The 24,168-nt window shown below is 41.5% G+C and overlaps 1 protein-coding gene across 1 annotated transcript in view; it reads right to left on the reverse strand.

The window, feature by feature from the left end:
• Positions 1–3,245: 3,245 nt before the first annotated feature.
• Positions 3,246–24,168, reverse strand: part of RNF145 (ring finger protein 145) — a 45,832-nt gene continuing 24,909 nt past the window's right edge. The window contains exons 4-11 of the mRNA XM_059825244.1: positions 22,861–22,952; positions 17,709–17,944; positions 14,092–14,267; positions 10,508–10,648; positions 8,973–9,155; positions 6,923–7,070; positions 5,873–6,229; positions 3,246–4,704 (exon numbers count right to left, since the gene is read on the reverse strand). Coding sequence (XP_059681227.1) covers positions 4,261–4,704; positions 5,873–6,229; positions 6,923–7,070; positions 8,973–9,155; positions 10,508–10,648; positions 14,092–14,267; positions 17,709–17,944; positions 22,861–22,952 — 1,777 coding nt within the window. The 3' untranslated portion in view covers positions 3,246–4,260. The remainder of the gene's footprint in view (positions 4,705–5,872; positions 6,230–6,922; positions 7,071–8,972; positions 9,156–10,507; positions 10,649–14,091; positions 14,268–17,708; positions 17,945–22,860; positions 22,953–24,168) is intronic.

Below are 24,168 nucleotides of genomic sequence, written 5' to 3' on the forward strand. Positions count from 1 at the left end.
TTTCTTGTATTTTATATCTTATTTGCTAGAGTTAATTTGAATTTTGAACCAACTGAAATCAAACTCCTTACCTGTCCCTGCCAGTTAGGAAAAATGTTACAAGTTGGTTCTCAAACATTCAGATAGTTTAAGCCCAAACTCTGGTCTATTTTAGGAAAAAGATTGAGGTAACTAAGAAATTTAATTTAAAATTAATCAGGAAAGAAGGAGACTTGGAATGAAGAGGTTTTCCCACCCTGGAAAACCTTGTGCATTTCAAGAACCCTCTGCCTTGGCATAAAATGAAGTGCTTCACTAGGAATGAGGAAGGAAATAGATTCTTCTGCTGCAAAACAGCCAAAAGCCAAGGGAGCTGAGAGCAATGCAATTCAGACTAAGGCTTTCAAATCAAATTCCTAGCCACAGACTTGTTTGCTCTTCTTACAGAGTCATCTCACCTTGTGTAAATGCATTTCCCTGAGCCCAGAGCAATGGCCTCTGTAAATCAGCAGCACTGGGATACTCGATAGGACTGACTAGACACACACCATCACACCATGTGATCAGTGCTCCCATTTCCAACTAAAAACCAACCAGCCATAAAATTCCCAACTGTTCCCATTATATCACCTAGCTGGAAGCATCTTCTTGAGTCCAAATGTTCGTCAATCACGCCACCATCAGAAGGAATCCACGTGAAAATGATTTCAAGCCTCAGCCTACAGTTATACCCTGATCATAAACACTCAAAAAGCATTTTTTTCCCATTTACTCATGCACAGCTGTAGAGAAAATCAACTCAAAGGAAGCCGTGTCCAAGAGGGAGTTCTGCACCAGACAAAGCTCAGAGGTCAGGAGCGTTCACCCGGATGCTCGCCAGAGCATTGAGACAGAAGGTTCATTTCATTCCTTACCTCCCTGCTCCCCCATGGCAGCCTTTCCCCTTCTTCTCCTGTCCCCCTTCAAGTTACACAGTTTATTCCTCCTGCAAGATCTAACTTAGCGTGAGTTTTGGCAGTTCTCACTTCATCCCTGCACTTCGTGGCCCGTCAGATACAGCCTGCTTGGCTTATCAGTATTTCTTTCCCAGCCCCTCCCATTCCTTGCAGGCTTATTTTTAAGTTCCTTCTAGAGCTAGCTGGTCCCAGTTTTTCAGAAAATGGTATTCTGTCAGCATTTTTGAGTTGGAAAAAACAAAAATGAAGCAAAAATGAACACATACACCCACACACCCCTTGGACTTTCATGGTCCACCAGATTTTACTAACCAGTTACCTCTGCCTCATGAACCCTGCAGTAATGTACACACTCCACCTTGGCTCGCTCTCTACAAACAACTCTTTCTAGTGGTGTTGGCACCTAACGAAGGTAACTTCCATCATTCAAGAAAAGCCCTTTTCCTAGGAACTCTCCAAGCTAGCAGCCTCCCCTCCCTCTTGGAAATATCCTTACAGTAAAAAAGGTGCATCAGAGCTGTTTTCATCTCATCATGCCCCTCTCGCCAGGATGCAGAACTCTAAGATTGCCTGAGCCCCCACATCTTTGAGCACCTTCTCCAGCACAGAATAGCTGCTTTTGGTTCGCTCCAGCGGGAATCTTCCAGCATCGTTTCTCCTAAAAGACAGCACGTACCTTCCTAGGCCATCAGGCTCCTTCCCAGTGCCACATCCACGTTTCCAATCCGTAGTGCTGGCAGGCAGTGCATTTGTTGAATCTTGTCATGGGCCTGTTGATTCTTTATAAGCAGTCTCCAGACGCGCGCTTACCTCTTACCGATGTTGGTGTAAATCCATAGTCCTTTCCTTGAGCTTTTGCATTACCATTTAGCTATAAGTAATTTAGGGTAGAAATTAAAAGGTTCATTGCCAAGAGATCAGTCAGGCTGAAAAACAGTTTCTCACCATAAGCAGTGAAGGTAAACCTTACTTTTTTTGTTACTTTTTCAACACTGCTTCCTGTATTTATGAAAGTGATGATGTGACATACTGTGTGGGATGGCAACGAACTGGAGTTGATGACCCCTGTGATTCCCTTCTGCCCTACTGCCCTCATGTGAAAGCTGTAGACAAGCACTAGTTCCTCTCCTCCCTTCCTTGCATTCACCCTGAGGTATCTGTATAGCAGTCACCACCCCTCCAGCCTTCATTTCACAAGACTGACCAAGCCTAGCTCTTCTCATCTCCTGTTCCCAATCACTTGGGGTACCACTTACTCCCTAACATGGAAGTGAGGTGATCTTACACAAAGGAAAAGCTTCCCACCACTGGCATGAGGAACTTCTGGGGTCATCTTTCCCCACCCAGGGGCGGCGAGAAGGGTTTAATAGAGTCTCCTTCAAGAACATACTCTGTGAATTGAGGGAAAGTCTTTGTTTCACAATACTGAGTAACAGTGCTCCCCAGAAATTCCCCATTTTCTGCCTCCACAGACTTTTAAGTGTGGCTAGAATGGAAACAGCCTAAATTATGTAGGTTGAAAGCTTGGACACATACAAAGCAACTTTTTGAGAAAGTTTCAATTCCAGAGATGTAGGAATAGAAGAGCAGGACCCCGACCACTGATTAATAGGAGTGAAAAACAAGAGTTCAAGAAAAAAATTTCTCACAATTTCCCCCCCTCCCCCAAGACACCCAGCTGTTAATAAAAGCTTTGCCATCATCAGTAAAGCAGATGGTAACCTAAATTTCAAATCAACATGCAAGAAAACAAAACTGAGATACAGAATCAAAGGATGGTGCAGCTGATACTCCCATCCCGTCAGGTGAGAAGGAAATAGGTTTGGATTTTGCTTGGGGCTCAGCAGCAGCAGGCAACCCACATGGCCTCCAGGAACAAATGTGCCTCAGTGTTCTGCTATTGTTCTGTCTGTATTGACAAAGATCTGGTGGCAAGGACCAGAGGAGGCCAGGAGGTACCACCATGACACAGAGCAGTGAAATGGAAATGGGAGAGAGCGGGTGCATCAGAAGTTCCCCTGACGTCCCAGGGGAACAGCGAGTTACTAGTGCAGAAGAGCCTCTCAACACATACTTAATTCATAGAATTTCAGTACAAGAATCACATAACCAGGTGTAAAAATCTTCAAATGTAATTTATTAAGACATTCAGCTATGTCTGTCAGTCTACATCCAAATTTACTACTAAAAATAAAATAGTATCACATTTCACATTAGGAATACCGACTTTGAAAAACACTTGAGTCAAGCCTATCGTATAAATAAGTGACTAATTTCTCTTCATATCAAAATTCACATAAAAAAATTGCCTGCCCCCTACTCCCACCTATTTCCCCACCCCAGTCCCTAGTTCTACTTGAAGCCATGATGCATGTAAAAATTTAAGTATGGACATGTCCTTGTCAAAGAAAAAAAGGTGCAAACCTATTAACAGCTTTAAAAGTGGCATTTGCGGAGTCTGATCATACACAGTAATGTACTCATTCCCAAAGTGCAAATATCGCCAGAGTTTAATACTGTTTTAATTCAGCTGCAAGAATTAAACATTACACAGCACAGTAGTGCAAGGCCTCTATCTGTGCCCTAAAACTCATCCCACTTTCTTCCTGCACATGGTAGCAGAGGTCAAAGTGTTCATTAGAGCTTTAGTTTACTTCATGCAGCCCAGACTGTGCCCATTATTAGCAAAAGTTTCATATACATCAAAATATTGAAGACTCCGTCATAAAAGTCAAGAGTCGCTATAGATTACATGAATTCAAATGCAATTGCCCCACCAAAAACACCCAAAGCATACACATGACGTATTAAGAGTGCTTCCATCTTCTAGTACAATCACTGCTGTTGTATCTTTGATTTTTGCTTACGTGCCATAAAAAAAATTTGTCAGCAACCAAAGCTGCACCTCAATCAGAGACTAGCAACTCACTGCATTTAACACCTCTCAGGTACCCTGGGACATGGCTGTGTGCGATACCCTCTTCCTGAGGAAAACCAAAGCTAGCGATCTGTCCGTTTATCTACAAACCCTCACAGACCTCTCGTTCCTCTTACCGCCCACCTACGTCTTGAAAACACTCTTTCACTGCAATCTGTTTCCAGACATCCTTCCTATGCCCACAGTTCAGAGAGCTTCTGGAGTCATTTCTACTACATCTCACTGGAGTTACCGCTACCAAGCAGCCCACAAAAACCAGCATGGGAGATTACATTTTGACCAGCATTAATAGCTAAACTTCTTTCACAGCTGTGGAAGGATAGGTTTTCTTCTGAGTCAAACTCGTATCTCTGAAATGTGTTTGTTCCCACGTCATCCTTTGTCACCTTAGAGCTGGACACAAACCCTTGGGTCTTGAGCGGGGCACCCCTCTGGGGCTGCAATTAGTTCTGCAGCACAAGCTGCTCCCTGGCTGGCCTCACACGGGCTTTTATCACTGTCCATGCTTTGAGACCCCTCTGTCTCAGCAGAGGCCTCCAGGCTTTCCTGTCCATCAGCAACCTGTCCATTGCTCTGGCTAGGAGTGTCTTCCATACTTGGCCCATTGTCATGTTCAACACCAGGCGGCTCAGCTGCATCTCCAGGCCTCGTATTCTGCTCTGCACGAGGATTTGGCTGTTGAACTGGCTCTGGCCCCAGTCCCGGTAGCTGTGAAGGGCTCTTAAGTTGGCTGTGGCACAGAGGGCAGGTTTCTTGCACATACAGCCATTTCTTAAGACAACCCGCATGAAAAAAATGGCTACATGGTGTGATCACAGCAGTTTTCATATCCTGAAAGACACACAAAAAAGAAGGATCATATTATTTGTAATCCCATTCCTCTCTTCTCACCCCATATATCTAATGGGTCCACTAGCCACAGAGGAGACAGAAGCAGTCCACAGCCAAGTAAGAGAACGTTCCTTCCTTCATACCAACAAGACTCCACATTCAAATACACACACAATTCAAACACAGGCCAGGTCTGGCTGTTTGTATTACAGGGATTAGAAATCAGGCAAAAAGCTTTGTTTATAAGGTATTATTACACTTAAATAAAAGCTTTTGTATGGTAAGAGTCACTGAATTAGCTGGCTTAAGAAACAATCGCGCAAGTCAAAACCAGCACACTCACAGACACAATACGTAACAACAGCGAACCAGAAACGAAGTAGCACCTTAACTCTGTCAGCTGAGACCCACATATTACTAGTCTGGTGTTTCAAACACTGTCTTTTAACTTGGCACCGGTAGTTTTACTCCTCAAAGCATTTGTATCAAGTTTGGAGTCAATCCAATTGCACTCCAACTGCACACTACTAATCTTAGGGTGGTTCTTTCACCGTCATACATAACTACAATTTCTATCCAAGAGAAAGACTTTGGAGCTAGAGGTGTGATAAAGAGATTACTTTCAGCATTGATTTCTAAGGTCCTTACATCTGCTGGCTTACATTAGAAAGACCCTTAACCTCTTGATAATTAGGTTTCTGTTATAAAACTGACATTGCACACAAAGTGGAAGTAGCAATGTCTGTAGAGACTGAGCTGCTTCTATGGAATAATAACAAATCAGCTACTGAATATACATTGTCTTTCAGTAACAACATCTTCCACCAATGAAGAAAGGGCACATTTGCTGTTATTATTGAGACCAGCTCAACCCAAACATGAGAGGTTTCAAAGAAGCTCAAGAACACTGTTGTGTAACCGGAGAAAAAAGAATGAAAGTTTAAACACATCCAAACTATCTCTTTATTCATAAAAACTACCTTGGTGACAGCACTCCACTCCAAATCAATTTACACAAAGCAGAAAACTGGGCAATTCGAGTAACTTATTGAGCACAATATTACTCATTAAACATAATTCAAGTAACTTATTTTACTAGTTGTAGACTGAACTTGACAGCCTAGCGGTATTTCAATTCAAGTCGATCTTTTGACACTTCCATTCTCACCTGGTAGCAGATGGCACAGATATCATTGTGTTGCTCCAACTGCTCTTTTGTGGCAACAGGTAGTGATTTTATCTTATTCACAGCATCTCTTCGAAGAAGGAAACTTTTCCACCCCAGTTGGGCCCGCAACCACACATTGTAATAGGAGTGAATGAAGATGATCACAGAACCCATCACAGTCCATTCACCAAAGATTGTTTCCGAGACACCGTACGCCACCACACAGAGAGCAACGAGGAATTCCAGCAGCCGGTATGTGCCATTTACGTAATAAATCACATCATCCATATTTTCTACTGGTTCTTTTCTGAACTCCTCCACCATGAACAAAACATAAATGAAGAGCGTCCCAAGCACCTGTAACACAGTGCAAGACCATGAGCTCAGCATTCAATTCTGAACTGGAGCTTAAGTCAGCATTGTCCATCGAGCTCTGTACACACAATGCTCCCAAATCAGACAGAGGGCAGGCAAACCCCAAAGTAGTAAAATTGTTGCTGAACTTCAAGACAAATAAAAATCACTCTTTCTTGCAAAGCATTTAAGCTTGTTCTCAAGTACTTCGCCTTCCTGAGTCCAAAACATAGCTGAGTTGATTAAACAAAAGTGCTGAGCATCATGATGGACGATTTTATAAATTTAATAATAAAAAAACAAATAATAACAGATACATAGTACAAAACATTCCCTGTATTTATACTACTATGTTTTGAACATCAAATTGCTTTCAAAGAACCATAGCTAAGTAACAATACATAAATGAGTACTCTGGGGGAAAAAACCCCAAACTTTTTACTATGACAGTTATGCCCTCAAAAGCCTTCTGGCTTTACAACTTGAAATAGACTTCCATTCACCTATGTTCTCAGCCCACCCCTAGGAGCTCCTCAGGCTCAGATACAGGATAAAGAGAGATTTTATATCATATCTTGTACTTCTGCCCTTCTATCATCATCCCTGTTCTTTCCTCACCATGTATTTACCCCCCTAGAGTAAGAGGATCACAGTTAATGCAGGGCTTCACAGTTACTACAGGGCTAACATTCTTACCTGAAGAGAGGTTAGAATACTGCTGGAGATAATGATCAACAGCCAGAAATCCATGTGGAAAAATTGACAAATCATGTAGGCCATGTACGCGGGGAACACAAGTAAGAACAAACAGAGGCTGACGGCTCGGAAGTGCTTCCACAGGCTCCTGCAAACAAAACAATAGGTTTTTACTTTTTAAGTCAGATTTGAGTGTCAGAATAAACACAGGCTGACTGCTGGATGTAGGCACGTTAGATGTTTGCTCAAGGCTCTGACTTGTTGAAAGGAGTTTCTACTTTACTAGTGCACAGCCTCATTCCCAGCATGCATGCCTACAACACATACAGTATGAAAAGTTCCCTCTGATCTGACCTTTGTTGTTTTTAATACAAATACAAAGATTATGGGCAAAAATTCACCTACAGTAATTGTCATAATGGGTCAAGCCAGTGATTAGACAAATTAAGTACCTGAGATACTGAACGTTTCAGATGAAAGGCCATTAAAACAAAGAAAATTATTAAATACGCATAGAAAAGTGTGCAGTTACATATAAACAGAGTTCTCCCAGATTATATACTTATTACAACTCTTCTATGTCTTTTTGCTAACATGCTCGGAGCAAAGGTATTTCCTTTCATCATCAGATTTTACCCTGCTGCCTTTAGAAGTATATTCCCCAATTCAGGGATCACAAAAGAAATGTAGCAGGACTTGAACATACATCTCTGCCAGTCCTTACTCTGCTCCTATCATTTACTACTTTTTAATCTCCTCCCCACCCTAAACACACTATCAATCTTCTTACACCCACTCATTTGTGAAGGCTTTCAGAGTATCTCCAGTAATTTACTATACTACCTCTACAGGTTCCTCAGGTTGTATTTTAACCTCATTTAGCTCTGGAAATGAGATACAGAAAAAGTGAAAGTACTGGGGGGACAGGACACCAGCAGAAACCGGCTAATTTAATACAGTCTGGAGAAACATCGGAACACTACTGTGAGGTCTGCAATTCTGTGTCCATGGGTGAGGAAGAAAGGGAGAGCTGAAGCGGAATTTATCCTGATCCTAGCTGATTTAGAACTGCCTGTGAGATTTGGCAGAAGAGAGTTAAAACTTGCTATCACCACAGACTGCTTGTTTAAGCTGGGCAGATGCTCATATCCTGGCTCTACTCCCTTTCCCTCTGTTACTATATTTGAAGTTAACATTGCTGCAGGCAGAACACGCTGGCTACAAGTAGCCTCTAAGCTAAACAAACTCTCTACACATAAATAAACCTTTGATTTCTTCACTTACAGGTTACAGAAAGGGAAGAGACACAAGCAATTAACAAAGATGCAAACAGATTAATACAAGAACACTAGATACCAATACAGCTCTTCAAAACACAAATTAAACGTAACAATCCCACATGATCAGAACATCTGGTACACTAATGCAAGCCTTCCACCTACTTTCTGCCAGTAAAGCCTACCATTTTGGGACCACAGACTCATGAAAAAATAGGTTTTACAATATCTAACATAAGGTCACTCCTAGAAACTTCCCACCCTCAACAGCTGTCTGAGACCACTGCATTAGAGGGAAACCTACCCAACTGCAGGAAGTTAAGCAAAACTGTTCTACAAATCCATACAGTGGAGTGTGGGTGGGGAGAGCACAGGCACTGGAGGCCTGGATTTGCTTAACTGGGACCACAGTGCACTGACACTCTTCCTAGGGAGAGCAACCACTGAACAGTGTAATAGTCGGAGTGGGCAGCCAGCAGCTGCAGAACAGCATGGTCTTGCACAGGCTGGATGGACACAGTCCTGAGCAGGAGCAGGTGACTGAAGTCACCCCTGCTTGCCAGCATACAGCATGGTGAAAAGTGTTACTGTGTGCCCTTGGGGGAGTAGGATACAGAGGGAAAAAACAGAGAATTTAGACTAGAAATCTGCATACAGAAGAGACAGGGTAACTTTACAAGCTACTAAAAATCCAAATCAGGCCATCAATTTCTAGTTTATCACCTCCTAAAACAGCATTGAGTAACTTTCGGTTTAGGAAACCAGTCTCTTACTTGTCCCTTGAGGCTCCCAATGCCAAGACAATGGGATCAGCAATTTCCAGCATGGACTGAAGTATGGATGCCACCACAATGAAAAGAATAATACTGAGCAGGAACGCCCGATGCACAACTTGCAGCTCAATCAAACCTGTCTGCACAGCCAGGATCAGGAGTGTGACTCCTTCAGTCATGCCCCTGCAGATCAACACAGTCAAAAGAACAAACAATCACATCTTTGTGTCAATGTTGGTTCAAAAACACATCTAGAAACACCAGGAAATAAGCTGTCTGGTTTCTGCCACAACCCTTCAAATGTCACTGGTTTTAGTTTTTACTGATGTCCCTGCTAAGGCTTTAACTACAGAGGAATACTTTCAGAAACCCTGAAGTGTCAGGAGCTAGGAACTAGCAGATTTCAGAACCCTGCTCCTGACTAGCAGCGTGTGGGCTACATCCAGCCCAGCAGACACCACCCAATGACAGAGTCCCCCCAAGCACAAAGCATTTTAAGGACCCCTGTTGTGTCTTAAGAGGGGGAACCTCAGTGCTGCCTACACAAGCCCGAAGCAGCCCTGCTATGTCTACACCTGGGCACCAGTCAGCATGAAGACCCTCTCCACCTGCTGTATTTCCCCATCACCATCCTTCTGTCTGTCCTTTGGCCCTGGGGAAACATCCTTGACTCAACATGCCACCCGATGCCCAATTTAGGCAAATGAGCAATGTAGCTATTTTTCAGTTTATTCTCTCTGTACCTACAGTAAATACAGCTGTCCACTTCTTTTTGGCTTGGAACCTCAGACTGAATTTAATACCTCTGAGGACCACAATTTAGCAGCAGTATTTGACGCAGTTAAAAGTACAGATCACCCAGAATTGCACGCTTCCCCAAAAGATGCTTTTATGTAGACTACTCCTGGGCAACCCCAATTTATGTTATTTTTGCTTCCACATCTTGGAATCCAAAACATGTAACATTCTTTTGCATACAGTCTGAACATTCTATAGAGTTAAGGGCTGGAATAGCTGAGAAAGGTAGTGTCATACCTAGGATCCAATTTTGTATTAGACAAGTTGGGACAAGCATTAAGAAAAGGCAGTTTCTGTATTTTGGCTATTTCCCATAGTAATTTACAGGCAATCCATACAATGCTGTGTTTCAAGCCTCAGAGATTAGTAATTTTTCACACATGACTACAGGGTAAATGAGGAAATGGAAATATGAAGTGTTTATATTATTCAAGCATGTGAAAATTTTCCAGTGACTCACGAAAATGAAAGCACTAAGACAATCAAACTGTGGAATTATAAATCCCAAATAACAGCCCTGAATTTGCTACAGAAATGAACCATCTCCCAAGAAGCTTGTGATAAGCCGTATTTTCACCTCAAATCCTTCCAATGCACACATACACTGGCATACAAAAAGCCTGTCAAGGATACCCAAGATTTCGTAAGTTAAAAAATTGCAATGCAACCCCTATATTTCTATATAAATCCCTTTTTGTCTGCTTCTTTTTAGACCCTAGGCACAATGAGGCACTTACCTGTTCATAGCAGGATCATTCATGAATGCTCGGTAACCCTGCAAGTAAAACTTGCAAAGAGTCAGAACTCCCAAAGCAACAAAAGAGACTGTGAAGACCAAGCCCAGCAGTGAGTATGGAGTGCTACAGCATTCGGCAATACTGGGAGGAGAGAGGGGAAAAGAAACAAAAAGAAAAGGTCCATTAATTAAAAGCAACGTGATGAGCTTTCCCCTTGTCCTGTTAACTGTGCAAGCTGGTTTTAAAGCAAAATTGGATTGGTTTAATGAAAATATTAAAAGCTCTACACCGCCATGAAATCCTCCTATAAAAAGACGACGACGAGACGTATTCTGTTACTTCTTTCCAAGACACAACTTTATCTCAGCTCCCTAGCTAATGCTGCCGTCAGGCTGGAGCCAGGGCTGTGCTGTGGTATTTCCCCGGTCCCTCTCAGGGCTGTGCCACACGGTGGCACTGTCCTGCTCGTGCAGGGTTTCCATAACCAAAAGTCAATTTGACAGCCACAACGCACCCAGGTTACCTACTGAAATTTCAGCCAGACACCAGAAACACAGAGTTAAAGCAGACAGATTCACTAAGGCACTTTCTGCTCAGATCCACAACCGTGCAAACAAACATCAAATGATAAATACTATTGGGACACCAAGGGCTTTTTGGTAGCATTCACATCAGATTCAGGTAGGCAACACCTGTCTTCCGAACAGCTGAGCCAGAAGCAGCAAAATAAGACAGAGAAGAATATTCTCCCTCAGCAGGCTTCTTCCTCTCTTTTGCTACAGCAGTCCCAAAGATTGAGACCCCAAAATACATTTGACGATGCTAAGAATAGCTGCATTACTTCAGCTCCCTCACCTTAGGGCTGCTCTTCTGCTGATCCTGGCACTGCAATATTTGGAGCAGCCTAAGACTGAGAGCGTACTTCGGCTTCTGAAACAGAACGCTGCCAGAACAAGGGGAGTGCAGGGCAGTGCACTGCGTGCCCCAACACTCGGTGAAGAACCAGCAGTCAGCCAGGGATTACACATCTGGAAATCCTCACATACATAATCCAGGGTAATACACATTGACACCCTTATTCATTAACAAGAAAAAAAAAAATCTTCGCTTGTTCACCAGGATAGTAGTCTTGTCGGAGAAATTATGGTGGTCAAAAACATGTCATGCTAATTAACTGACTGAAGAGTGAACTAGTCCAGCGCTCTGACAAGACAAAAGAGTTTTGAGGAAGCACATGCCTCAAAAATAAACAAAGCTTGTCCAAGAGACATTTACTTTGTCTCTTTTAATGACTACTTCAACTGGAAATCTCCTTTGAAAGCAATTCACAACAGAAAATGTTGATGTGTTTACATACACTATTTGCAGCGCTTCTGGTAAGCCTTCAAATTCTGCCTGTTTACCAAGCTGTGCAGGGCTGAAAAAGCTTTTAAATGTTCCTGCTGGTCAAGGTAGTGAGAAAGGCAGTATTTAAAGCAGCTATTTCTGTAGGATATTTGAGGAACTTTCTGCTTCAAAATAAATTATCAGAAATCAAAAATCCTGGCTTTTCTGCCTGATGCCCAATCCTTTTTTGTCGGAGTCATTTTAGTACCCTTCTTAAACTTATTTCCAGATGATGTACTATGCAAGGGTCCCAGAGGAGCTTAAGAGCTCAAAGAGAAGCCTGGGGAGCTTTCAGTGTTATGTTTATATGTCAAGCACAAGTTTATAAATTGTCCCAAAGAGCTGAACTCTTCAAGGCTTCTCAAAAATCACAGCAGTTACATACCCATGGAAAAGATTTTGAGAGGAACAACAAGGACAATGAAAGGTATAGAACAGCTTTTAAATAGCAATCATGCAAGCACTGCTAAATGCAGTACTTTATTGTAACAAAACTAAAATTACAGCAGAGATGAACAGCAGGAAAAATCTCAGACGCTAATGGTTTAGTTAACAACCAGGTAACATAGTCAGTGCTTTTACATAATGCAGCGTGACACTATAAGCAATTTTAATACTACATGCAATAAAATCCCTGGCATTTCTCCTTAATGATAATGAATTTTGACAGCTTACGCTACGGTACCATGGATAGATATACACACACAGAGAGGCAAGAAAAAGCTAAGCAATTGGAAAGTCTGATTGGAAAACTGTAGTGATGAGCAAGTTACTCAAACAAGTTGCTACCCAAACAGCAGAACTAATGACGCGTGGTCTCCAAAGAATATGTCCTATGTTACCTGTGTATTTAGACAACTATTACATCTTTTCTCCCCATCTCAGTATTACACTACATAATTTGCCTAACCCACCTTTGCAACACACCCAGTTCCTCTCTGCCCTACGCTCCCGCTTCCTTTTGTATACTCTAATTTCTAGTTAAACAACAGCCAGCAAAGGCACGTTGGTTCCAGTCAGAAGAAGCCCTCAAATGCTGCCTTTCTCTCACTTACAGCACTAACACAGGCCTCTCTCCTTTATCTTACAACCAGTTTTTACAAAGCTTTTAAGAATTTGCTATCTTTAAGATGTTACAGGGCATCTTGAGAAACAAGGGTTAAAAGTAAGAAAGAAAAATGTAGAGAAGATACTTTGTAACAACTGCATCCCGTACTTAGTCATATTAGAGATAAAGACTGTCTCCACTGACTCTCTGCTGATAAAGACTGTCTTCACTGACTCTCTGCTAACTAGCAATAATGATTAGCACAAGGACGAATCACAGAAAAATAGAAAAGACTGCCAAAATAGTGCCCTAGAGTTAACTTGTCTCATTATAATCTCATTTTAATACTGAAAAACGCACCTCCTAGCTAAAGAAGCCCCAACCCAATTTAGCCCCCTACTCTCTGAGCATGCGTGGTGAATTAAAAGAGAACTGTAACTTTCAGATGAAGTAAGAAAAGTATTAACTAAGAGTTAATTAAGGGGTAGCACCAGTAGGTGTAACTAACTTTGTTAACTGTTTTAATACCTGTCATGATTTTAACCCTGTGTGCAAGCTTTGTGGAGAAATCCCCTTGCACCCGGCGCCGCAATAAACATACCTGCTTTATAACTCTGTGTGAGTTGTGAAGTTCGTTTCCGCGTGTCAAAGATTTTTACACCTCTGCCAAATTAACCACTGGGCTCAAAAGTTACTTTGGGAGTTGGGTACTTTGGCTGCTTGGATGAACTCAAGAACGTGTCCCACATCAGAATGATGAAACAAGCCATACAGGGCTCAGAGAACAACACAATCAGTCCGACTGAACTTCAGCTGAAATATCTCAGACTTAAAACCAATTTGTACACTGAAAACAACTTCTGGACCGAAGCTCTAATTATAGTTATTCCCTCATCAAAGGAATAATTTTCTTTGTTTGGGAACTACCCCACAGTTCTACTAACACTGTCTGTTCTGAATGGGATCCATGCCTCTGAAGGACAAGCTTAACAGGGTTTACATACATGGTCACTGTGATAAGGACAAATATTTGTTGGGTATCCAAATGCAATAAAGCCAATCTACGTATCTAGTATCTAAAAGAGCACAAATATTCATTTCAGAAGATAGCCAAAACAGAAAACCGACTATTTGCAGACTAGTTAATTACCTTGTCAAGAAGAGGAAGAGGAGCCTCTCTCTTGAGGCAGGCTGGTCCCGCGTACTGAAATAGGAATAGATCTGAAGAGCAAATAAGACAAGCCAAAATACCATGAAAAGAACTGGGACGACCAGCTGGTTCCACAGAGACATCCCCAAAGCCAGGAGACCATACACCTCCACCACCTGGGCAAGACAGAAAAATGCAGTTTGTTATTGGTTCACAGCACCTGTGATTTGATAACAAAAGGATAGTCAACAATATAGCCACAAGGAAGCTAAGGATAATTCACATGCATTAGCCATCCCAAAGGAAAAGAGGAGGTATATCAAACTACAGTTTGATAAAGGGAGAGCCCAGGTTCAGCAGTGACATATTACCACTCTCTGTCTTGAAGCAGGGAGAAGTGCCTGACTGTGCAACAAACTATCAGACCAGCTGAATGCCCCTGCCTATGAATAACTGGCTCGGAGCTGCTGACTACAGCCAGAGGGGTGAGGACACGTGCCTCCAGTTCATGCACAACCCTCTCAGACTTTTTTGCCCAGCTTAAGTCAGGGCAAATATTGTTTTCTCTGTAGCTACTGCCAAGTCACTGCACACACTAACTACTGAAATATGAGCCACATCACTTCAGCCCAGTATATCTGCTTTGCTGACCTGTTTTTAAGGGAAAACTTAGTACCTCAGACATTTTATGTTTAAGTATCCCAAAAAAGAACAGGTACCAGACTTTTGACTGCTCCTAATCCACCAAGTGTTTGGGAATTCATACTTAAGAGTTATTTCAGAAGACTCTGGATCTCAAATTACTTCTTTTGTATTGCAAAAACTAAGTTACAAGGCAGTCATTTCCAAGAAGCTGGAACTTCATATGGCTGGACTTAATACAAAAGGGAATCACTCCTAACTACTATTTCCTCATCATCTGCTTCCCACAATGACATACAATCCATAATGGCTAGCAAATTTTAGCAAACACTAAAAAAGCTGCCTACTTCATCTTTCATGACAAGCATGAGGGATGTTACGTCCATGGGACCTGCTGCAGTATGTACTGTGGCTGACCAACAAGCAATATGCTACTGGCAGGGACACGGTGCCAAGCTCCCGCTTTTAGCTTTGCACACAGACTTGTGAAGGAAGTGCATCTGCCCTCAGGAGACTCCCTTGGCCTGGGACCAATGCAAGCAATCCTATGCAGCTCCTGGCAGAGTACTCCACCAAATCGGAAAAGGGTCATGCTATGCTCATAAAGTAGATTCATAACCACAAGGTACTTCTGGCATCTTCTGCTGAAAGTAAGCAGCCAAGGTTCTGGACCTGCTTTTAAATTATACTATTAGCCACAGTCTGAAATACACACACACAGCTGCCTCGGTCCCCCTGTTAGGGCTGTCTCCCCTATGCTGCTGCATTCAGGAAACACTCCTGGTGTTTAAGATCCCAATATTCACTAAGTTTTGCCACTGATATCAAAACAGCAATCAAATCCAGCCTAAAACAGTAGTAAACTCATAAACACCAGGATGACGGCATCAATGAAAACTAACAATTGCACAAAGTTATAGTGATGGAAGTACAAGCAGCAAAATATTCAAGACAGAACAGCAACATCCTCCTCTGGAATAAGCATACTAAGCTTGATTTGTAGTGGCATTGCAACCAGTTATATGAACACACTATAAGCCAATGTTTTTTTCTGTTCTGTTTCAGGACCACAGGCAAACAGCAGCAAGCTCTTTAAAGACAAAAATCCTGTTTTCCCATACTGTCGATACAATGCAAAAACCACTCACACGCAACTTTCATTCCAACCCACTCTCTATTACATGCATTTAGAAAAGCAGCATACAACACTAATACAAATCCAGTGGCACATTATGAAGTCTCTGCCATTTTCTCTGCATTCCCAAGGAAAAAGCTTTATGCCCTCTGCATAAAAAGTCAGGAGAAGGAGTATGATCAGCGTTCAAAGGCCACGTACAAGGAATACTTCTTCCTCCTGATTACAACACTGTCATACAGCCTGGCATGCAAAGATTTGAAATACTGGGAGGCAGGGGAGAAACAAGCAATCCTAGAGATGAGGAGACTTCTGTAACAGCTATATGTAGAATACAATTCTGACCAAAAAAAAAAAGTATCAGCAAGGAACAACCATTTCCCCCCTTCCCCCCAGAATGTATTTGCAATTAAAACATTCATAAGATGTTGAAGTGTTTTAAACGTAAGTGCCTAATAAAAAAATAGATACATGACTCAAATCCGAATCCGATCTGAATTTGACTTCAGGAAGCTAAACTCTGCATCTGTTCACGCACATGGAAAATGGAAGTGCTGGTTCCAACCTGTTGCAAGTCTTCAAGCTGTACAAAGACATGCAACTGTTCTACCCCAAAACTTTATCACTCTAGGTAAACAGTAAGCATGATTTTTCCACACTCACTGGAAAACAAGGATACTGAAGCTTTGCCAGTTAGCTCCCGAATTAGTTTTTAATCAGCAAATCTACAAGCTAGTTATGGACAAGATCAGACCATGCTAGGTGCTGTACAAAGACAGAAGGATAATCCTGCTCCAAAGACCAATTACATGCAAAATAAATAACCAGACAGCAATGATCAACATGACAGCCTGAGACCTTGGCACACCAGACACCTACCGCTGCCAAGTTTTTGTTTGTGTATGACAGATATGACAGCAAAGAAAAGCTTTAAAGAGGGCTTTGAAAGAGCTTAACAAGTTAGTTTTCAGACTGGTTCTGAACTGAAGAGCAGAAGGCAGAAAACCAGTGGCTTCGTTTGAAAAAAATCCAGCAAGCGGTGAGAGCTGAAATAGCGGGTCAGTCAAACGTCAAGCAAGCATCCATCTTTTTATATTGAAATATATAGGAGGCGGCATATACACATATTTTATTTTTTTATATAAAAAGAGTGAGATGTCATGTTTCTGTACCACTAACAAAGTGTCTTTTCAACTAAATATATATCAGATGTCAAAGCGTTAACAAAATGGATATGTGTCAGATCAGTCTTCTCTGTTTCTGCTAAATCTTTTGTCAGAGGTCTCAGCAATGCTGCTGTTCTAAAGAAAATACTGCAGACTTTTCAAATCACTGTCTGCAAGTTACAAATCGCTGACTGTAAATCAGTGATTATTACAGTCAAAATCAGCTTTAGTGTTACTCCCAATTTAACACTACTATAATTACAAATGCTTTTCATAAAGAAGGCATTTCTTGAAATGAACAGCTACTACAATTAATGCATGGGGACTACCTTGCTCACTTAATGAGGCTGTAAATAAATTCCATTCTGCCACAATCTTGTCTTGTAGCCTGGACTTGGGAAGGACTAAGCAAAGTTCAAGCAAAGTAGACATGCTCAGCTGGCCAGTAGCATAATTCCGGCTAATGTCTTAACTGCTCACCCATACAAATTATAAGCTACCATAAATTAAAGAAAGAAGATGCTATGGATAGGAACACATCTGGTTTGCCAAGAAAGCATGAGTTAAACACACACACACAGTTGCACAGAAGACAGCCAAAGTATTTTTTTATTTCTTTCCTGCAAAAAAGGCTCAGGCCAAGGAAAATAAAATTGCTATGCTCGCTGTCTTACCTGGACAAGCTCTCTGTATGCAGATTTCGCCAAGTTATAGGGCACCAGAAGATTCGATGCCAGAAAGTAGAGAACTTCCAAACCAGTGAAAATCATGGCGAATTTGTTGATGACGACAATGGTTTCCAAAGGGACCAGGCAAAGTCGTGCCAGCAGAGGGAGCATGTGAGCAGAGAAAAGCCAGATCTGTTTTGTTTTCATGACGCAGGAGCAGAGCGTACATACCACCAGCTGACCTGAAAACACGACACAGCATTTTACAATCAAGCTGATTATCCCCTTCAGGAAAAAACGTATTTTAATACGTTATCTTTCCATAACACAGTTATCAACATCCAGCATATTATGACTGTTCTAACTAGGACATATCTGTTACGAAACCAGGCTCCTCCGCATCTTTTGCTGGGTCACAAAAGTTACCGTTTTCAAATTACGCAAAGTGCATACTTTCACTTTACAAATCAGCGAAATGTAAACCCAAAACACATGCAGAATCATACTCAGATTAATATGAAGTCCCAGGAATAAATCATGCAAAAGATAACCCAACAAGTCATCCCTCTTTCTCCTTAACATCCCCAGCTCTACTTAAACCCCATCAGTATCTGTATACACAGCAGTAGCTCTTCTGAAGCCCCGCTATACTATTTCATCCCAATCTAAGCAAGAAAGTAATCAGAAGTCCCAAACGGCTTTTAGAGCAACAATATTTAAACTGTCAAGAGGAATTACTGGTCAAGAACAGCAACAGGAGAACAGCCAGGTCAGCAGCTGAGACTTCAATAATTTCATAATGCCCTGAGGCAGTTGCTCAAAATTATCACTGAAGCTTGCAAGTGACACATAATTAACAACTAAATTCTCTTTAACAGTTGGCGCGGACACAAGCATGAGCACATCTCTCCCACACACCCAGAGATCTGGAGGGTGGTATTTCTAGAGCAGACCACTCCAGTATAACTGCTCCCATTAGAGTCGCTGGAAGTTGTACCTTTTATCTCAGAGGAAACAGAATGGGGCGAAATGCACATTCCCTGGATAAGAACAATTCTCACTCATCATTTTGCAGTAAGGAAGAAGTTTATTGCATATTATTTAAAAGCAGAACCTTGCTCACCATCTATGTTAGCTTACATCTGAAAGCCACAATACATGGTACTAAACCCAAGTGCTTATGCTCTGCTTCGGAGCTAACTCCACTAATGTTTGCATTGCACAACTCTTCCCGAAACCAGGAGTTAGGCTTAGCAAAGCACAGAGTAACAAAAGCAAGGCCGTTAACATCCCTAGGTCAGTGCTAACTCCATGTGTTCACATAAGCTTATTGACCTTGTAAGCCCTTCTGGCCGGGTTGGGGAGGGAAGCTGCAAGAGGAGAAATAGCAGTACCAGGGTTTTGCTTTCATTCTGCCTAGCTTCCCTACCTAGCAAAGGAATTCTGCTTTCAAAATAACTGCAACTGAGCTGAAAGCAATCTCTAATCTCTATTACTTAAGCACACGAAGTTCTTCCTCCTTCACACTGTCCTCTATCAAGTTTAAATCCTACTGTCAATTTGCTACATGTATTTTTGAATTAGCAGATGTCTTTTCAGAACAAGCACCCTTGCTCTCAGCAAGACGCTATCAGCATACTGGGTCTTATAAGCCTCAGAGAGAGTTACTCTACTCATCTTTTTAGAAGTTCAACAGACTCCAGCTCTGAAGCATTCTCCCTCCGCTTTGTTGTTCTCTGCCCACACACACATTGATACAACCCTATTTAAGATACCACCAGCACACTGCTGCGCTGTAATATTCAGGAGCCTGGCACAGTCAGCTTGCAAGGATTTCTGCGACTCATGGTAACTAAGGCAACCCAGCTTCACACACAAAGGGATACAAATACCAGCATCCAACATGTTTCCTCAGGATTTAGTAAGAGCGTCATCATCTGAAATGAAATATTGCGAAAACATCACGTTAAACAATCCAGTGCTCTTTGGGATAATTCTGGAGCTCTCCAATCACAAAATAGGACCTCTGAGTCCAATCTCATCTCATGCAACAGCAAAACCTGCTTTCTTCCAACAGTGATGTGCCAAGTATGCTGGTAATCCTTGCTAAACTCTCTGACCCTCCCACCTTTTTGATCTAAACACTGATCAAAAGTTATTTGTCATGGGAAGGAGAGCTGTACACCATCAAAGGAAATACATGAAGCACTTCCTCTGGAGGCCCCAATCTCCTTCCTGAAGTCTGCACCTTGTCAATTCTCAACCCCTTCAGGAAGGGCCTGAAAACATATCCAGTGGAACTTTTAGTCACCAGTACTTCCCATTTTAAACTGGGGTAGCAGCACCTTAGTTCAGGACAGACAATGTCTCTCTGCAGTAAATCATAGTTTATCTCCAAGTGGGGCTGTACACTATCAGTCATCACACATAACATAACAGGATCAGTCAGAAGAAATTAGTTTGTACCTCATATCAAATCATAAAGAGATTTTAAAGCTCTAGCTATCTAAGACTAGCAAATCCAGCTGAATGTTTGCACTCTGTAAACTTAAATGCTACAGACTGAAAACTGCCAGACACAGCTAATGAACCTGACAGCTGGAATCCTCCCGCAGGACACCAGGCTCCTCTGTTAGGGAATGAGGCAATAAGGAAGAAATCTATTGCCTTAAGTTCCTGCCCATTCTTTTCCCTTCCCAAAACCTCCACAAATACATTAAACATTGCTGACAGGTAGCCAAAGCCTCCCAGCTCGTAAGCTAATGGAAAATTTGCAACAAGAAAGCCTATGCGGTACAGCCGCTGTTCAAGCCGCTTCGAGTAGTGAACTGTCTTTATTTCATTTCCAATTTTAAAAAGCTGATGTTAACAAATTCCCTGGCTACGTCATTAACTGTTATGTGAAAAACAGGATGTCTTAAAGTTAATATATAATCCCATTATAGTGGACTAAGAAAAAGCAAGTCTTCACAGTAGCATCCCTTCCAAAACCATGCAGCTTTGTAAGGTTCACAGCTGACATGCTCACAAAGTGGCACACTCATCCAAGGGGAAGTCTTCAAAAGACATCTATTTCTCCCATCCAGCATATTAGTAACCCTAGTCAAGAGTCATCAAACTGAATTAGATCCAGGGGAAGAAATGACTATGAGACCCCATTCAAAAAGCACTAATGAACAAAAACATTAACAAAGATTAAATTTGTGAACCAGCTGGCATACTGTACATCATCTCCTTAATTCTGACCAGAACTTTTAAGAACCAGAGCTGTATTAGTAGCACGATTATTCCCCCATGCACCTGCCTCAGTGCCTTTGTCAGCAGTGCTGCAGCGTAACACTCTGGCAGAACATGCAAGAAAAAGATGGAGCAAAGCACTTTTACATTCATTTTGCTGTGAAGATGACACAGTTCGGCGCAATGTACTCCTGCGACATGGCAGATTGCACTGGATAAATGCCTTTGTATGTAACAAATTTGAGAAAGTATTTCATATTTATACAAAACACTGTCAAGCCTCATAACCCACTTCCACAGGTCTTCCCCAAAGAACACCTCTTGCCATCAAGACTAAAATTACACTTTCAAGATGGCTTTAAAAGAACAGGGGAAATTAGTAACGGGGATATTAAGTATGTTAACATACACATATTTGCTAGTATAGTCAAGCACCTACTTCTGAAAAACAATTACAATAAGGGGACACTTCAGTCTGACACCCAGCAGAACTGAAAACTGTATTGGATAAAAACAATACTATCTTTTTCTCGCTTCTTTTTAATCCACATTAAAACCTGGATGAAGCATAATGGGTTTGACTCTTGAGGTTTTTTTCTGTCTAAATGTTACTGAATGACACAATGCCTCCTGATCTCTTCCTGCCCAGGCTTGCCTGCCACTTTGTGAAGCTTTGTGAGGGATTCTGCTTTATCATGCGACCCTGCATTGCACCTGAGAGAGATTTAAAGAACTAATTACAGACATTTTCTCATAGAAACACACTAAAGGCTTTAGTTGTACTTTGGTGTCATTTGACAAGACAGCAAAATATAACATATCTAGAAATTCAGAAGAGAGAAGAAATTATTTCTAAAGAAAATTTCCTTTCCTTGGAAAGTATCAATGTTATTTCTATAAAGACTATTAAAAGCAAAAGCAAATGCCACATTTGAAAGTAAGGATGCGGGCAAACAGGAGATGTATATATTATGGTAGACCTAACATACTGTAAAGAAGTAAACCCATTTAAATCCGCCAGTAACAGCTGCAAGTAAACAGAAAGCAGCTAAATTTTGCCAACAGTACATGGCTGACTAAATCTGTCAATAATCTGATGAAAGCCATAGATCTTAGTGAAAGGAATTAAGGAAGATTTTTCTTTCAAGCTTGTCTCAGGCTTAATTTTAAAATACACATGGTGTGTGTGTGTATTCCAATATCCTCTCAGTAGAACATATGGTATGGTGTAGCAACCTTAACGCTGAATTTATTCTCTTCCAGCCAAAGTTCAAAGGGTAAGGGAACATTCTAGAAAGTCCAATTCTTCAGGATTTAGTTGGGATTTTTAGGTAGAGAAGTCATCACTGCTATTAATCAAACACAATTTAAATGTAGTTTTGACTTGTTATGTCTTAACTCTTATTAGAAATATCCCTGGGACTCCTTTAAAAAAAAAGTAGTCTATAGTCCCATGCACACACCCACAAATCTATTTCACCATTTTTTTGTAAGAGAACAATAGTGTTCATCTATAAGGCCAATAAAGAATAATTATTTGTACAACTCTTTCATTGACAAAAGTACTACAAATACACATTACTATTGAAATGTCTACAGTCTTTTACACCTAAAGATTATTATAGACAATCCAGTCCTTCTGAATCAGATAGTGGGTCCGAGAAGAACACAGGGGCAGAGCATGATCAAGAGACCTAGAAAATACTTCAAAGCTGCAAGTACAAGAGTGTTGGTAAATCAGTGGCATAGAAAAAGCCAGGCAGGACACACCTAGCCTCCCATGCCTCTTGCATATTAATGAGAATCACAGCTACTAAAGTGATAAGAGAAATTTGAAACCAAGAGGTAAAACATGCATAGGTTTCAATGAAGAGAATTAGGCAGAGCTCTCTCCTGCATCACTAATATTTAAAGCACTTACCTACTAAAGCAGTCATGAAACGATTCATAGAGAGAGGTTCCAAGTACATTGGCCCTTCATATCCTGATTCCAATTCGCTCCTCACATAATCCCTAAAAAAATAAACCCACAAACTATTAAGATCCATCTGATCAGACAAGAAGCAATGTATTCATTCCACACATATGTAATTTCAGTGTATGTCACAGTCAATTAACTAAATTACTAAAAGCAATATTAACACTACTGTTACAGCAGCCTCACTGATATAAGGATCTAACTGAGACAAGACTTAAGCGAGTGAAGTATTATCTGTAATTAGACTCACTGGCGTAGCTGTAAAAATCCTTCGGGACATCCAAGCTGTTCTTCAGAGAGTGGCCTGAAACTGCTTATTGACAAAGCCTGTTAAGCACCATTCCATTTTTAAGTATCCCTATTAAGTGGTGTTCTTCCTAATAATAATTTCTTTTCCCATCAGCTCCACATGAAAAAAAAATTGAGAGCTTGACAGAGAGGTCTTCCAATTTAATGGTTATAGTATTTTGCACCTAACAATCTCTGCATTGAATTTCAAAATAGGTATGAAGGAAAAGTGACAGTCATTAACTAGGAACAAAGTTGCTTCATAATCCTTTTATCCAATGTGATTTAGAAGTTTAGCTCTGTCCTAGGAAACTTGGGGGACCAACCAGATACCCTCAAACTGATAGATTGCTATTGACAGATACAGTGAGATAGTCTGAAAATCTGACAGGATATTTGTAATTTCCCTCAGAAAAGGTTGGCTAGAAGGGTGGGCTCAGGCAACCAAAGAAAAAGGTAACTTGAGAAGACTGGGCATTTTTCTGCTGGTGGTGATCATCCATCAGCTCTGCTTTCAAGCAAGCTAACATATGTAACAGCAACATAACTCAGGAACTCAGGAACTTCACACTAAGAGCAACCATTTTGCACTTTCAGAAGGCAATCCTGGAACAGCACAGCCATAACTCTCCAGCGGCTCCTTCATCCCCTGCCATGAGACTGCAGGCAATACTCATGACCCTTTGCACCCAGATCTCCAGCCCCTTTTTCTGCCTTGCCCTGCGACCCTTCCTTCTCCATGCCCAGGATGAATGCTGCTCCAGCCGTATTATGACACTACCAACTCTGCCACCAGCAGCACAACTAAACCTGTGCTCGTATCTGGCTGATACTGTCCAGTCATTCATGTCTAGCTGCATCACATCCCAGGAATGCCAGATAGACACCCTTGATCTGACCCCGCATGGAGCTAGCAGAATCTGTTTGCTCAAGGAGCATGGCACTTCATTTATTACGTATTTA

Source organism: Gavia stellata, chromosome 16 (assembly GCF_030936135.1).
Source record: "Gavia stellata isolate bGavSte3 chromosome 16, bGavSte3.hap2, whole genome shotgun sequence".
Taxonomy (NCBI): Eukaryota; Metazoa; Chordata; class Aves; order Gaviiformes; family Gaviidae; genus Gavia; species Gavia stellata.